We start from the raw sequence: 17,331 nt of genomic DNA, 5'->3' as shown, positions 1-17,331 counted from the left end.
AATAACGAATACATTCTGATCATTCTAGTGAATATTTAATGAAAGTAAAGATTTTACTACTGCATGTTATGCAGTATAGGTATAGAATTCTCATTGTCTCTTAAACAGCGCTGCAAGCTGTCTACTGGAATTTTTAGAGATTAGCTACTCTCTCTTTCTCTCCCTTTTCTGGGAACAACTCCCAACTAAATATTAGTTAAAAAAGGAATATAGGTGGGGCGCCTGGATGGCTCAGTTGGTTGAGCTTCCAACTCTTGACTTCAGCTCAGGTCATGATCCCAGGGTCGTGAGACTGAGCCCTGTGTTGGGCTCCGTGCTGAGCATGGAACCTGCTTAAGATTCTCCCTCTCTCTCTCTCTCTCTTTCTCTCTCCCCCTCTGCCCCCTCCCTTATTCACATGCACTCTCTCTCTAAAATAACAGATAATATTAAAAAGAAAAAAATTAAAATATGTTGTAGAAGAATATTTAATCTTACGAAAATTCCAGTTTTATTTTGATGAGGAAATAAAATAAATTCTAAAAGATTATATGTGCTGTATACTTTCATTTAAAAGTGTATATAAAAAGAATTGATATTGGGGCGCCTGGGTGGCTCAGTCGGTTGAGCGTCCGACTTCGGCTCAGGTCTTGATCTCACGGTCCGTGAGTTCGAGCCCCGCATCGGGCTCTGTGCTGACAGCTCAAGAGCCTGGAGCCTGTTTCAGATTCTGTGTCTCCCTCTCTCTGACCCTCCCCTGTTCATGCTCTGTCTCTCTCTGTCTCAAAAATAAATAAACGTTAAAAAAAAAAAAGAATTGATATGAATTATGATGGCTTCTGTTTTCTGCTTTTTTCCAGTGAACATGTATTTATTATTATTATTATTTTTTTTGTAATCAGGAAATAACGATAAGGTCAGTAAATATTTCAAAAGTAAGGCTTAATATTCCCATTGTTTTCAGATTGGGCACCTAAAACAGAATGAAATAAATGCTTTGCGTGTAACATTTCTTTTGAAAGTCTCTACTCTCAACTGCAGCAGGAGTCATCATAGCATTACTTTTTCCAGAGGATTCTTGAGTTAGTGAAACCAGATTTAGTGATTAGGAATCTAACCAGGTTGGTTTTTTTCCCCAGCAGTTGCAAGATAATGAAGTGTGGTAAATACTGTAGAAAGGGGGAAATTCTTCACAGTCATTGTCATCTTTTGTAAAACACTTGACAGTCCAGTCCATGTTGTATCTGTTTGAGGACTGTGAGGAGAGCGTAAGAGTTCTGGTCACAGGTAAATGTGTCCTTTGCAGACCTAGCAACAGTAGAAAAGGAGAGGCACGCCCCAAATGGAAGCCCGAAGCCAAAATGCCCCTTCAGACTCTGCATATGACTTCTGAGAATCAAGAGAAAGTGAAAGCTCTTCTCCGAGACCTGCAAGAACAAGATGCGGATGCTGGATCTGAGTGAGTTTTTTTGTTTTTTTTTTTTTTTTTAATTTTTTTTTTTTCAACGTTTTTTATTTATTTTTGGGACAGAGAGAGACAGAGCATGAACGGGGGAGGGGCAGAGAGAGAGGGAGACACAGAATCGGAAACAGGCTCCAGGCTCCGAGCCATCAGCCCAGAGCCAGACGCGGGGCTCGAACTCACGGACCACGAGATCGTGACCTGGCTGAAGTCGGACGCTTAACCGACTGCGCCACCCAGGCGCCCCTGAGTGAGTTATTTTATTTGAGTCAATTATTATGTTAAGGAAGATATATCGGCAGTGGGGGCAGTGGGGGCAGTGGGAACGTCCGTCCGTCCAGTGTGTCTTTGGAATGCTTTTCAGTACTGATCCTATTGTGACAATGTGATTAGTTGAAAGTGAGCCAAAAGCAAAACATGAATAATTATTCAGCAGCAGTTTTAGAACGCGTTTGTTTTGCAATATCTGGGAGCAGTACAGATTGCCTTTGCGTCTTTTCTTCTGAGGACAATGCTGATATGGATTCAGTAATTGCTTTATTGACAGACTTCCAAATACAACCCTGCAGTGAACAAGTAGACGTGTTGTTCGAGGAGCAAATATTGAGTTGATCAGATGAAGTCTTAGGATTACACTTTCTCATAACCATCTGCCTCAGAGAAACAACTTTTAATATTTTGGCTGTTTTTGCCCTGTGATTTCAGTCAAAGAAGTCAATGCATTCCATTCACCAGAACCGATGGGTGGGTTAGTCAACAGTTCAGCCTCCGTCTTACCTACATATCTCTTATCTGCCTTAGATTTAGGAAAGGTGGTTAGGCAAAGCAGAAAATCAGGGATGGTTTTTATGAATGAGGAGAAAGAGGATGGCCAGGGCTTCTGTAGTTAAGAGTACAGGCTCTGGGGTCACACTGCCTGGCTTAAAATCTCTAGTTGCTCTTTACTGTATACCTTTGGCAATTACTAACCCTCTCTAACTTTTAGTTGGTCATCTGAAAAATGGACATCCCAGCAGTATCTGATCGAGGGTTGTGGGGAGATTTTTAAAGAGCTAGAACACATACAACACTTAGCATAGAACCTGGCATTAATAAATGCCTGATAAATATTAATTGCCAAGATAGAAGTTAGATCAGTAAAAGTTCAAATCAGTGACTGAAGAATGGTTAGGATCCTGTGTCCTTTGGCTCCCTGAATTAAATTCTTAGACTCTTGCTAAATTTTACTTTGAAGTAAGTGGAACTTAATATCTAATAATATGAACATGTTACCTTTGTCAGAAGAGGCATTTCTGGGGAAGAGGAAGATGACGAGCCTGATTGTGATGATGAACAGTACTGGCCTGCTGCCCGAGAAGCTTCCCTTGTTCCTGACTGTGACCCTTTGGAATGTGCTGGCTCAGGCCTAGTGGAGCCTCCTAATCCAGAATTCACAGTCTCAACATTTGCAGTGCAGAAACTTGCCAGGTGATTGCTTTCAACATTTATGGCGGCTGCGGGAGAACTGAAGAAACTGGAATCACATTACAAACCCTACTCCCCGCTCCTGGAAAGCTCTCCTGTTGCAGGGGCTGCTGCGGTGCTGATGTGCCTAATACCCTCTCTTTCAGGACAGGGTGACTAGGGAGGGATCCATGTTACCAGGGATACTTTCTCAAAATGCCAATCCTGCCTATATACAGTTATAACTTCACATGAGCATGTTTAAATGAACTTCACTTCTGTGATTTGAAATTACTCAATATTTTTTGTCATGTTTCACACTTGGTAGGTATGGGTTCAACCCTGAACGCTGTCAGGCAGCCCTGCGGATCTGTGATGGAGATGTGGGGGCATCGCTGGAACATCTGCTCACACGGTGTTTTTCAGAGACATTCGGGGAGAGGATGAAGCTCTCTGAGGCGGTTGCCCATGTGAGCGTGGATGAGTGTGTGGAACAGCGGCAGGAAGAGGCATTTGCTCTGAAGTCAATCTGTGGAGAAAAATTTATCGAAAGAATTCAGAACCGAGTCTGGACCATTGGATTGGAATTGGAGTATTTGACGAGTAAATTCTGCAAATCAAAGCAAAAGGAAAGCACCAAAAATACACAGGAGACTTCACTTGAAATCTGTAAATTTTACCTCAAAGGAAATTGTAAATTTGGATCAAGATGCAAATTCAAGCATGAAGTGCCCCCAAATCAAATTGTCGGAAGAGCAGAAAGAATTGTAGATGATTCTCATCTTAATGCTCATGAAGATGCCTCTTTTTTATATGAACTTGAAATTCGATTTTCTAAAGACCACAAATACCCCTATCAAGCTCCCCTTGTGGCATTTTATTCCACCAATGAGAATCTACCTCTGGCTTGTCGTTTACATATCTCTGAGTTCCTTTATGGCAAGGCCTTGACATTTGCAGAAACTTCCGAACCTGTTGTATATTCTTTGATAACCCTTTTAGAGGAAGAATCAGAAATAGTCAATTTACTAACAAATACCCATCACAAATACAGTGTCCCTCCTGTGAATTTTCCACCAGTATCGTCTGGGACCAGAATAAATAATCCTGTCTGTCGTAAACCAGTGATCCCAAACAATTCTTTCGCTCCAAATCAGACTCCTGAAGGTATGGAAGGCTTTGATTGAGTGGAGGGTTTTGTGGAGGGGGCATTCAGTATGGATTAAGGAAGACCGAGCTTCTGAGGGCTTCTCTAGGATCTCCCGGTGATCTTAGGCCAATCAGTATCTTCAGTCCAAGGGCAAAAGGGAATGAGAATCCCCTGAACTGTGGCCTGACTTTAATTGAAAGCCCCAGTTTTGTCACTGTGATTGGGCTGTCTGCATTGAAAGTTTGTAGTGATACAGAAGTTTATTCTACAGTTGGGGGTTGGAAGAACCTTAAAGCATCTTCCCGGAAAATCTGTTTGATTTAATCCATTTGGTTTCACATGTTTACTTCTGATGTTTTACATGGAATTACTTTCAACTGAGTTTTTAGAGATATTTCTCTTTCCACAGTATACTAGACCCCCAAAGTCCATTAGTGTTAAGGCTATCTTTATGAAGTCGTAAACCCTCAGTTTAAAAAATGTGTGTGGAACCTTCTGGCTTGATCGCTTTGCGGATTTGCCGTACAGATTCGTACAGCACAGTTAAACTCCTTTTTCAAAGTTCTTCAAGGAATTCTTATTTGTTGCCATCTTTCTTTGAGAGAAACAAGTTTTCCTGATTTCACAAGAGTTCTTAGGTAAACATCAGTAAGTAGAGAACAATGAAACTGCATTAAGGTGTGAATGGCATACAGTTGGCCAGGTTCACTCACTAGCCACTTGCTGCCAAACAGCAGTTTCTAGTATGTGGGATTCAAATATATTCCTGGAGAAATGACAGATTGTGTGACAGGGCCTTTTTTTTTTAAGTAACACCTTTATTGAGATATAATGTACATACTATAAAATTCACTCTTTTAAAGGGTACAATCCAGTGGCTTTTTAGTATATTCACAGAGTAGTGCAACCATGACGACTGTTGTTGTTTTTTTTTTAATCTTTATTTTTGAGTGAGAGAGAGACAGAGCGTGAGCGGGGAAGGGGCAGAGAGAGAGGAAGACACAGAATCTGAAGCAGGCTCCAGGCTCTGAGCTGTCAGCACAGAGCCTGACGCGGGGCTCCAACTCAGGAATGGCAGAGCTGAAGTCAGACGCTTAACTGACTGAGCCACCCAGGCGCCCCAACCATGACAACTGTCTAATTCCAGAACATTTTGGTCAACCCTAAAAGAAACCCCATACTTACTAGCAGCGAGTGCTCATTTCTCCCTTTCCTCAACCCCTGACAACTATGAATCTACATTCTGTGTCTGTGCATTTGCCCATTCTGTATACTTCCTGGAAATGGAATCATACAATATGCGGCTTTTGTGATCGGCTTCTTTCACTCAGCATAATGTTTTCAAGGTTTGTTCATGTAGGATATATCAGTACTTCATTTTATTGCTGAATAACACTCCATTATAAGGACATGCCATATTTTGTGTATTGATTTATCATTTGGTAGACATTTGGGTTTCATGTCATAGAATTTTAGGAACACTTGCAAATAGTTGAAACTGTCAGTTAATTCCTTGAATGTAAAGAGTCTACAGAATTAACAAAGCATGCCATGATTTTTTTCTTCTTCGTTTTTAATTTGGTTTAGCAATAGCCACTTATTCCTAATTAAAGTATATTTGAAGATGCATTTTAAGTTCTTTAGCAGTAGAAGTAGTTGTTTGAAACAAATGAACCTGCTTTATTCAAGCTTTAGCTTTTTCTCCATCTTACGATTTTTTTGTTGTTGTTACTTTGTTAGAGAGTGACTCTCCCCCTTTGCTAAAGAAAGGGCTCCATATGGAAAATGTTTCCTTTTATCCCCTGCAAGTTGAAAAAGAATCAGAACCTGAGGAGGATTCAGAGGAGGATGAAGGTCCTGCACCAGTTATAGTAGAGAATGAGAGCTATGTGAACCTTAAGAAAAAGATTTCCAGAAGATATGACTGGCAGGCAAAATCAGTACATGCTGAAAATGCTAAACTCTGCAAGCAGTTCCGAATCAAACAGGTAGGGTGTTCCCAGAGATTGGCTAGCATTGCCTCCCTACTGTACAGATGAACTGGTTAGGAGTTAGAAAGCCTCGCTACCCTCCCTAGTATGCTTTTGTTTCTCTTTAACTCCGGGTGGTCAGTTTCTGCAAGCCACAGCAAACTTGGGTGCATGTTCTAGATAGTTTTGGAAAATCCAGTGGCTGGTGAAAGTGAAATGCACGCATATATACCAAATATTCTCAGAATCTTGTGGCTCTGGTACTATGACAGGCAATCTGATAAGTGAAATGAAAATTAGTGCTGTGATTTATATTAGAAAAAATAGTGGAGAAAGGAGAAGGAGGGACTCTGACTCCATTTGAGAGAATCCTAGGATGAATAACTTGCCCAAGGTCACATAGCTAGCAGGTGGCCACACAAGGGCTTCAAGTTAAATCTGTTTCCAAAGTCCATATTGTTTTTATCCCATTCACATGAAGATTGTTTTCAAAGAACCTGTAAGTGAACTGTTAGGGCAGGGTTGGATGTAGGACAAAAACAAGTTGCTTAGCCAGTTTGGGGATTGGATTGGATGCTGTCTAGCAGCATTTCTAATTGTGAAGTTCTGATTCTGATTTTTGACACAGCATAACACTATGGCATACGTAGTGCAATGCCTATAGAACATCAAAATGAATAGAAATTCACACCATAAGTAGTAAGATAGTAAAAACAAAAAATTACATATTCAGTTTGATCAGTTTGTGTTTAGAGGTGATAAATTTATATGATAACATTATATGCAGAAAATGATGCGTTAATGTAAATTTCTTATATTATTCAAAAATATATCTTTAGATTTAACATATGCTACAATGTTTATTGGCCATTGGACGTCAGACTGAGTTACATATATGTGATGCGTGGCCAAAAAGAACCTTTCATGAGTGTTCTTACTATTACTGATTTTAGTAAAAATCTGATAGAACTATGCTATCCAGTGTGGTAGCCCCTGGCCACATGCAGGTGTTTAAATTTAAGTTAATTAAAATTAAATAAATTAAAAATTCAGTTCCTCAGTAGCACTAACCACATTTCAAATACTCACTAGCCACATGTAGTCAGAGGTTGTTCTTTTGGACAATGCTATTATAGAACATTTCCATTAACATGGAAGGTTCTAGTGGATAGTGCTGGTGCAGAGAATCCTGCTAGGAAGAGCTGGGTAGTGCTAAACAAGATGGCTTATTTCTCTTACAAGATCTTGCAGTTTATTCAGACGTAGGAAAATCACAGAGATTTCACAGCTTTCTCTGGCTGATTCTCTAAGCAGCCTTCTGCTGAAGTCACCAGCCCCCAATCCTAACAAATCTGCAACTTCTGTCTCTGAACAAATTGTTAAAGAAAGAGCAGAAAGGGTGGGTCTAGCTATGAGATTCCAACCTGAGATCTTTGTGAAAGATGATTCAAAGTAACGTAACTGATGCCTTATCTTTTATATTATTAGGCTTCCAGACAGTTCCAGGCAATTCTGCAAGAAAGACAATCACTCCCTGCTTGGGAAGAAAAAGAAACCATTCTTAAATTGTTGAGCGATCACCAAGTGCTTGTTATAAGTGGTATGACTGGGTAAGAATGCAATTTATTTGTAATGCAGCTTTCATCCATGAGTATGGTATGCACCCTGGTTACCATAACCAGTTCTACTTGTAAAAAACTAGTAACTGTTCTTATTTGTGCTTTACTTGTCAGATATTAAATAATATTTCACAGAACCTAATTTTACAGATCTTTAGCCAACAGACCCAAATTACAAACAAAAAACAAAAAAACACCTCAGAAATCCGTCAAGTAATTTATAGACATTGCACACCTCTTCCCTGAGACAATTTTAAGGTAAAAGGTCTAAATGAAGACTTTTACCAGGCCCATTTTTAAATGTAAAGGATAGTTCTAGAACATTTAACTTGGAAACTTCCATCTGCTAAATTTATTCTGATTTCCTTAGAGCTTTTATTTGTTCTTTTAATAACAACTTAGGGCATATTATTTTTCCTACTTTACCCTTTTCGCATGTTATCCAAATTTATTTAGCAGCGATAGGTTGTAGCCTTAATTTAGTTCTCTATTCAAAAGTATTTAACCTAATAATTACATTCGTGCCGAGACTCACCAATATAGTAGTAATTTGAGATCTTCCAGTTTCTTGGGGTATCTGGGTGGCTCAGTCAGTTAAGAGTCTGACTCTTGATAGCAGCTCAGGTTGTGATCTTGTGGTCATGGGATTGAGCCCCATGTCGGTTCAGTGTGGAGCCTGCTTGGGATTCTCTCTCCCTCTCCCTATGCCCCTCTCCCATGCTGGCCCTCTCTTTCTCTCAAAATAAATAAATAAACATTTAAAGAGATCTTCCAGTTTCTTATATTTTTAAGAAAAATTTTTTAACATTTATTTTTGAGAGAGAGAGAGAGAGAGAGAGGAGGAGGACAGCGCAAGAGGGGAGGGGGGCAGAGAAAGAGGGAGACACAGAATCTGAAGTGGGCTCCAGGCTCTGAGCTGTCAGCACGGAGCCCCACTCAGGGCTCGAACTCACTAACTGAGATCATGACCTGAGCCGAAGTTGGACGCTCAACCGGCTGAGTCACCCAGGTGCCCCTCAGTTTCATATCTTTTTAACCTCAGTCTACTTGTAGCCAAATCAGTAAGATAATACATAAAAATCATAACATAATATTCCCATTTCTTTAGGATTCAAACATAGAGGTCATTTGTAGTGGTGTTTACAGAACTTAATCTAATGTCTGTTCAATTGTCTCAGTTTTACAAATGATACTAAATGATTATTTGATTGCCCTGTTAATCTGAGTGCAAATTCCTAGCAGTTATGAGCTGTAGGTAACAAGTCAGTAGGTCAGTTTAGAAGATAAATGAAGTGGAACACATTTTATCATAATCAGGTTTCTCACTTTCCTCACTGCACATGATTGTTTTGGGTTTTTGTTTTTTTTTTTTTAGTTTGGTTTTTGTTTTTTTGATAACTAGCACTTGAAAACTCTCATATTAGGACTTATTTGTTTTGACATACAGATGTGGAAAAACCACCCAGATTCCTCAGTTTATTCTGGATGATTCTCTGAATGGACCACCTGAGAAGGTGGCCAATATCATCTGTACGCAACCCAGACGAATCTCAGCAATATCTGTTGCTGAACGTGTTGCTAAAGAAAGGACAGAAAGAGTGGGTCTGACTGTGGGGTACCAGATCCGGCTGGAAAGTGTCAAGGTTCGTATGCTCTGCTTGTTTCCTGATAACAGAAATTTAGTTTTCAAGTATAAAGAGTTTTTGGGGTCTGGAGACACATGGGCAATTTGGGATATAGACTTAGGTAGGGCTAAAGACCTTTCAGAAATATTTTGGTATAAACTCTTATTTGGGTGTACTTAATTTCCTCTACCTTTTATTCTGAGGCACCTGGGTGACTCAGTCATTTAAGCGTCCCACTCTTGATTTTGGCTCAGGTCGTGATCTCATGGTTCATGGGATTGAGACCTACATCATCAGGCTCTGTGCTGATTGCGCGGAGCCTGCTTGGGATTCTCTCTCTCCCTCTCTCTCTCTGCTCCTTCCCTGCTTGCCTGCACATGCGAGCACACTCTCCCTCTCTCTCTTTTAAAATAAAACATTTTTTTTTAAAAGACCTTTTATTCCTTATTGGCAGAAGTGATCTAGTAACTGCTATTTTACTCTTAATCCTGAGACTTAATCCATTTAACCAAATAAGGAACAGACAAATTTAGAATTGGGTTTATTATTCACTGTTGTTTTTATGTTTTATAATACTTTTTGAATGTTTTTTATGAGGTTTAAACTTAAATTTTTGATATAAAGTAGAAAAGCTTTTACTGTTGTTGCCAGAAAGAAACTATGCATTCAGTGTGGTTTCAGATTAAATGCAACTGCTGACGTTTTCAATATTCTTTGTCCCTATCCATTCAAAATGGCCTTGCCATTTTGGCTTTGAAAGTGTTCCCTGGGGTGCCTGGCTGGCTCAGTCAGTAGAGCATATGACTCTTAAGCTCAGGGTCATGGGTTCAAGCCACCTGGGCTCAAGTTGGATGTGGAGCCTCGTTAAAATTTAGAAAAGAAAAAAGAAAGAAAGAGTTTCCTTTTTTCAAAAATTCCATGAATGCCTTCTATGCCCTTTTCTGTGTAAGTCCTCAGCCACCAGACTGTTGTACTGCACCACAGGCGTGCTGCTGAGAAGGCTGGAGGGAGACACAGCTCTACAAGGAATCACCCATATCATTGTTGATGAAGTTCATGAGAGGACAGAAGAAAGGTAAAACAAAGATTTTCCAAACAAATAGCCACACACATAAAATGAAGACATGGCTGAAAGAATTTTGTTCTGTTTCCAGTTCGGTTTCACAGAGCTAGAGAGGAAGGCCACAGAGGAGGCCCAAGTTAGAGAAGAGGAACGCTTTCCTGATCTCCAGGGTCTGTAATACTAAAAAGGCTAGGAGGGCATATGTTCATCACTAGAAGAGTCATCCTGTCAGATGGACATCTTCTCCCAGGAGATACTTAACACCTCCTGGGCATCATGCTGAGCTGGGCACTGTACTTAGGAGTAGCAGGTGTAAGGCATGCTGTAGTTGATGGATTGGTCAGTATGTCCTTCCTTCTTTGTTCATTTGGTCAGTCATTCAGTCCTGACATTCTTTCATACATTTATTGAGACTGTATTAAGTGCCAAGTGATCTGTTAATTGCTGGGGTTGCTATAGTGAGCAAACATATATGACTCCCCTTTATCTCATTGTCTAGTAGGAAAAACAAATAATGAACAAATAAATACGTAAACAATTCTGAATTGGAGTAAGTCCTATGAAGGAGTAAACAGGTTGCTGTGTTTGCAGGGGAGAGATCCCTGAGATGGTCAGAGTTGCTATCTCTCAAGAGATGATATTTAAATTAAAAACAGAAGTATGAGAAGGCATCCTGTGTGACAAATGGGCACAAAGCCACAATTCTCAGATTCTGCAGTGGGAAAGGGTATCATGAGCCCAGAAACTGGAGGAAGCCTGTGCAGCTGGTTGGAGTAAATGAGGGAAAAAGTAGCAGGTAGAAAAGGAAGAAACCAGATCTTCCAGGGGCTTATATACCATGACAATAAAGCATTTAGATTTTATTCTATGAAATTAGAAGTCATTAAAGGGCTGGGATGTAAAATCAAAATTCTGAGTATTTTCAAAGGAAGGGCCTAGTAAATAGGTGGCATTAATCATAGTTTGTCATGTGGATCATGTTCTAGAGCAATAAAAAAAAAAAGTAGTATGGAAAAAAAAGAATCCCATGAAAATTATTAGACTTTCCCAAAAAGGACTATACTATTATAAGTACCTTGAATGGAAGGAAAATCTAAGTAACTAAAGTTGGCAGATTGCCAGAGAAGCAGAAAATAGCTAATAGCAAAATTTAAAAAAGAAACAAACCAAAAAACATGAAAAGGATTCCCTGCTACTGCTAATAAAAAGTTTTTAAGAACTGAGCAGGGAAGACATAGGACCAGAAGACTATTTGTTCAAAGAAATAAATACACTGATACTCTAGTAAATAAGAAATATCAAGTAATTGGAAACTAAGGAAAAGCGGACTTACATATAAAAAGAATAGATCAAAATAAAAAGAAATAATTCCTAGGACATGGCAATAGTAAATTTTAAATGACTATACACAAAACACTGGGAATCTTTGAGGGACAAATAATTTTTTTGTAGAGACTCCAGAAAACAGTGGGGGGAAAAATAAATGGTAAGTCATTTCATTTTTGCAGGCAAATGTTCAAGTGAACATTTGAAAGAAGAAAATATTTTCACAGAATCACTAAGCAACTTGGAGGAAGAAATCAAATAAGACATTCTACCAGACTAATAATATTTAAATGTTATATTCTAAAGGTACATTTAAAATTTTAGGGGAAATTATATCCAGTATAATTCTAAATACAAAAAATGGTTTTGGCTTTCATAACATCTATATTTCCACAAACTCAGAGAAACTAGAGCATAGTACGGGGTCTGGTTTCTCAATCGTGATCTCAAAAGAGAAAGATTTTTATATAAAACTTAATGACTTGTAGAATACCAACAGTTAAAAATTCAAAATAATACCCGATGAAAGATAAATTACACTCTGGAGAAGGGAGATTCAGTCATTTACAAATAGCAGCCTTTGGGAAAGGAGTGTACAAATTACAAGAAAAAGTAGGGGGATATTTGCCGGCTCAGATGGAAAAAGAAAAACAAAAAAATAGGAGTAAAATCTAGGACTCAAGATCAGTAAAAATATACATAAGATTAAAGGTTAAATGTAGAAAAGTTATAGCTGTGTTTGTTTAAAATTTTTAATAGATTTTCTGACCATAGAGATAACATGATTTTCCTCAATGTTTGGAAAGTATCAAAGAAATGTCAAAAAATATTTTTTGTCCCCTGTATAATAATTACCTGTTACGATTTTGGTCTGTTTTCTTCTGGGAGTATATTAGGAGTTAGGAGAGAGATGTGGTAGAGAGAGATATGTCTCCACAAACACTATTGGAGTTGTGTGTGCTGCTTCTCATATAATAGTTAACGTGATAGCATGAACTATCTTTGAAGTTATTAATAATTGCAGAAGGAGATTTTAAGTATGCGTGTATTATAAATTATTTAAGCATTTCTTAATTGTTATATTATGTCCTTTTCCCTAAAAAAGAAACAAAAGTCGTACATGTAAGTTAATTAGCTCATGAAATTAAAGAGAACGAAATAGTACAAGAATATGCTCTCATTAAAAATTAAAGCTATGCAGGAGGCACCTGGCTGGTTCAGTCAATGGAACATGCAACTCTTGGTCTTGGGGTCGTGAGTTTGAGACCCACATTGGGCATGGAGCCTACTATCTATCTATCTATCTATCTATCTATCTATCTATCTATCCATCTATCTATCCATCTATCTATCTATCTATCTATCTATCTATCTACCTATCTATCCATCCAAGCAATACAGATAAAATGAAAGTCTCCCTTAACACTTCCAAAGCATTACCAGTCTCTTCCCCAGAGATAACTGTGGTGATGAGACTAGTGATATGTCCTTTTTATACATTGACATTTATGTTTACTTTGTTAGAAATAGGTACTTTTGCTTTCTGACCTTTTTTTCTTATACAACTGATGTGTTCATTTAGTAAGTCAACAGGTTTTTTGAGCAGCTACTATTGTTCCAGACATTGTTCTAGATTATTTTATTAGTAAACAACATAGACCCAAATCCCTGTCCTCATAGAGCTTCTATTCTGATGGGTGAGCTCAACGATAAGAATGATAAATAAGTAAAATATGTTAAGTGCCAAGAAGAGAAAAGGTGATATGAAATGCAGGGGAGGGGAGCATTTGAATTTTTAAATAGAGTGACTAGGGAAAGCCTGGCTACAAAGGTATCTTTGAGTAAAAACTTGAAGGAAATGAGGGAACTACCTGTGAATGTCTGGGAGAAGCCCATTGCAGGCAGATCAATAACATGTGCAAAAGACCTGAGGTACATGCCTCCAGGACAACAAGGAGGACCGTGTGGCTGGAGTGAGTGAATAAGGGGAGAGCAGCCAGATACAAGTGGTGGTAGGGGCAGAAAATGTCATGTAGGACCTAACTTGTTAGTGAGGATTTTAATAAGTCATCAAAGGATTATGAGCTGAAGACCAGCACAGTAAGATTTACATTCGAACAGAACCATTGGTCTGCTCTATTGAGAAGAGATTGCAAGGGGATGGGCCAAAGCAGGGAGACCAGTAAGGATATTGCTTTTGTGCAGTGCTTGTTGCAGTACATACTTGGGTTTTTTTCAGAGATGTTTTCATATCAGTATCTAAAGCTCTGTGTTATTTCCTTCTGTCTGCCTCATGTTATTCCACAGATTGGGTGATTTCTTTTTAGCCAACCACTTCTTAGTCGATGGACATTTAGGCAGTTGTCATTGTTTTACTATTACGAACAATGTTATTATGAAAATCTTTGTATATTCTTCATTATGTATGTGTAGATATCCAGAAGTAGAATCATCAAATGCAATGATAGATCCTGTTGGTACTTTGATTGGTAGTACACTGATTTGAGTTTATTTGGTTATTTGAGTTTATATCTTCATAATTTTAAGTCTTCACATCTAGGATCATGACACATCTTTCTATAAGATGTAGAGTTTTATTTTTTTTTTCACATAGGTCTACACATTCCTTGCTCAAAATGCATCAAAAGCTAATTCATTTTGGGGCGCCTGGGTGGCTCAGTTGGTTAAGCATCTGACTTCAGCTCAGGCCATGATCTCACGGTCCACGGGTTCAAGCCCCACGTCAGGCTCTGTGCTGACAACTCGGAGCGTGGAGCCTGCTTTAGATTCTGTGTCTCTGTCTCTCTCTGCCCCTCCCCTGCTCATTCTCTCTCTCTCTCTCTCTCTCTCTCTCTCTCTCTCTCTCTCTCTCTCTCCTCTCTCCCTCCCCCCTCAAAAATAAAATAAACGTTTAAAAAAATAAAGCTAATTCATTTTTATGTATTAAATTTGTTTGATCTTGAGGTGTTTCTTTTATTTCCCTTAGTGACTTCTTGCTGCTCGTCTTGAAGGACATTTTGTTGCAGAGACCAACTCTTCAAGTTATTCTAATGAGTGCAACTTTAAATGCTGAGCTCTTTTCAGAATATTTCAGTTCCTGCCCAATTATTACTATCCCAGGTGATTAATATGCATCATTAAATATGCCTTGTTCTGATAAGCAAATATAATTATTTTTAAAGTTCATCTGAGATGTAAAATAACAGGTATTGATATTTTCTCAAGAAGTGATTAGATTTATAACAAATAAAATTAATGACCATATAATGAAATTAATAAAGAAGCAACATTATATCCATTTGCTAAGAGATTTCAGTTTTACATGTGCTTTTGAAAAAAGTCTCAGTTACTAGGATTTCTAGAATTCCGTTGTGTTTAATATTGAAGTATGAGTTAATAGTGGTAATCTGTCATAGAGTTGTCTCTGTGTATAGCAGATTTGTTCACTACAGGATTCTGCTAACTTCCTGGATGTTGGTCCACTCTGAGAGAAAGTGAAGTTGAGTAGTCTGTGTCTTCTGGTGCTTTCATAGTCTCACTGTGGGATTAATTTATCACCTTGGAGGTTGCTTTATCCTTCTGCAGTTGATTGTCACAAGAACAATTTATGGACGATTTTGACGAATAATCGTACTATTTCTTCTAGTTGTTGAATGTTTAAAAGTCCCCTTGGGGGAGGGGAGGGTGGGAAAAGTGTAACAGGTTTAAAAAAAAAGAAGAGGTTAAAAAATGTCCTATTACCAAATGAGCATTTCCACCTATATACTTCTGTTTTTTTATGAGCTGGAATCTATCTATCCCTTCTAATTTCTCTCATCAAAAGCTTTTCTTTTCTTCTGATATGTTTAAGACAACAGAGCAAACAGTACCTTAATGTGCCAAGCTTTGTTTTAAGAGAACTTTACATTTGCAAACTATTTATTTCAAGGTAGTTGAACAGGTATCCTGAGTCTTATTTTCTTGTCCTTCTAGGTCGTACATTTCCTGTTGATCAGTTTTTTCTGGAAGATGCAATTGCTGTGACAAGGTAAGGAAGACATTAATTAAGGTTTGGTGAAAGTCTTTGAAAACATTATTTTACCTCAGTGTGCCAGCATTTTAATAGACATGTTAGTTTTTCTTCTGATTTTTCCATTTGAGTGTTTGGTTTTCCCTTTTCAGCAAATATTATACAAATCATTTGCAATTCACATCACAGTACACATTGTATGTTAAGAGTACTGACTGGAACTATGTAAACTATGGACTTTGGGTGATCATGATGTACCATTGTAGCTTCATCAGTATAACAGTTATATCACCCTGGTGTTGGGGGGCGGGGGGGGTGGTGTCGATAATGGGGAAGGCTATACGTTTGTGGGAAACAGGGAGTATCAGGAAACCTCTGTACCTTCTGCTCAATATTGCTGTGAACCTAAAACTGTACTGAAGAATGAAGTCTATTGAAAAAATGATGAAGGACAGGGGCACCTGAGTGGCTCAGTCAGTTAGGTATCTGACTTTGGCTCAGGTCATGATCTCATGGTTCATGGGTTCAAGCCCCGCATCAGGCTCTGTGCAGACAGCTTGTAGCCTGGCGCCTGTTTCGGATTCTGTGTTTCCCTCTCTCTCTCTCTGCCCTCCCCTGCTCACGCTCTCTCTGTCTCTGTCTCTCTCTCTTTCTCTCTCAAAAATAAATAAACATTAAAAAAAATTTTTTTTAAATGATGAAGGACCAGATATATGGAGAATTTAATATGAAAAAAAGTACCCATTCTGCAGATAAACTGCCAATATTTAAATCCCTCTACTTACTAACTGTAACATTGATGAGTAGCTTGATCTTTCTGTGACTCAGGTTCATCACAAGTAAAATGGTATATTAATAGCTGCTTCACAGGGTTGTCATGAGGATGGATTAATTAATTCTTAGAGTTAATAGCTGCAGATGCTTAGAACTGTGCCTGGCACCTAACAAATGTTAGCTATCATCATCATCATCATCATCATCATCATCATCATCATCATCCTGCAGTGCTCAGGGAGCTTGCAGTCTAGTGTGAGAGTCAGGATGTCTGCATAATTTCAGCGCTGGGTAAAAAATGGCCATTTCCATTGGATACAAACATATTTCTCTCCTTTGAAAGCCCTGATTCCTCTTCCTACTCTTTGACCATGAAACCCCCGCCCCATGGTTTTATCCTTGCGCTATTCCTTCTCACCATTAAACTCTTTTGTCCCTCTGTTAGACTCATGTGATTTCAGATGTCACCTCTGTGCCAAGAATTTCCAAATCAGTATCTTTGTTCCTGACCTCTGAGCTCCAGAAAGAAAATGCCCTTGCAGTCTGGCACCGAAAACTCAGTTCAGAATTTTTCTCCTACTCCCTGCTCCTTCCCTTTCTAATAAGACCTACTTCTAATTCTCTATTTATTTAATGGTACAGTTTTCTCAAGCGAAAAACCCCAAAACAGTGGCTCTCAAACTTTTGCATGCAATAAGCCTATGTAGGGAACTTATTAAATAAATTGTTATGTGGGGGCCCTACCCCATTTCCGCTGTGAATCTCTGGGGAAATTAACGTGTTAACTAGTTTACCTGTCTTTATTCTCTCACTTTCTCAAACTCACTGCCTCCAGAATTACCTTGAAACAGAACCAAAAACATTCTAGTGTGTTCCCTACCAGAAATAGGGCACAGGCCAGCAGAACCCTG

The 17,331-nt window shown here is 38.7% G+C and overlaps 1 protein-coding gene across 4 annotated transcripts in view; it reads left to right on the top strand.

Annotated features, from left to right (window-relative positions):
• The window catches only part of DHX57 (DExH-box helicase 57), a 55,427-nt gene that overhangs the window by 10,062 nt on the left and 28,034 nt on the right, over window positions 1-17,331 (top strand). For 3 of the 4 annotated variants that reach the window (XR_009248369.1, XM_058683089.1, XM_058683090.1), the window contains exons 3-11: window positions 1,286-1,438; window positions 2,723-2,908; window positions 3,213-4,051; window positions 5,775-6,022; window positions 7,493-7,614; window positions 9,071-9,266; window positions 10,199-10,323; window positions 14,624-14,757; window positions 15,610-15,664. Coding sequence is in view for 3 of the 4 variants with exons in the window: in XM_058683089.1 (XP_058539072.1) it covers window positions 1,286-1,438; window positions 2,723-2,908; window positions 3,213-4,051; window positions 5,775-6,022; window positions 7,493-7,614; window positions 9,071-9,266; window positions 10,199-10,323; window positions 14,624-14,757; window positions 15,610-15,664 (2,058 nt within the window). In the remaining variant the exon portion in view is untranslated. The remainder of the gene's footprint in view (window positions 1-1,285; window positions 1,439-2,722; window positions 2,909-3,212; window positions 4,052-5,774; window positions 6,023-7,492; window positions 7,615-9,070; window positions 9,267-10,198; window positions 10,324-14,623; window positions 14,758-15,609; window positions 15,665-17,331) is intronic. The other variant, XM_058683091.1, reaches the window with a different exon arrangement.

The sequence above is a fragment of the Neofelis nebulosa genome, chromosome 9, assembly GCF_028018385.1.
Source record: "Neofelis nebulosa isolate mNeoNeb1 chromosome 9, mNeoNeb1.pri, whole genome shotgun sequence".
NCBI lineage: Eukaryota > Metazoa > Chordata > Mammalia > Carnivora > Felidae > Neofelis > Neofelis nebulosa.
This window is presented reverse-complemented; position numbering and strand designations above follow the sequence as displayed.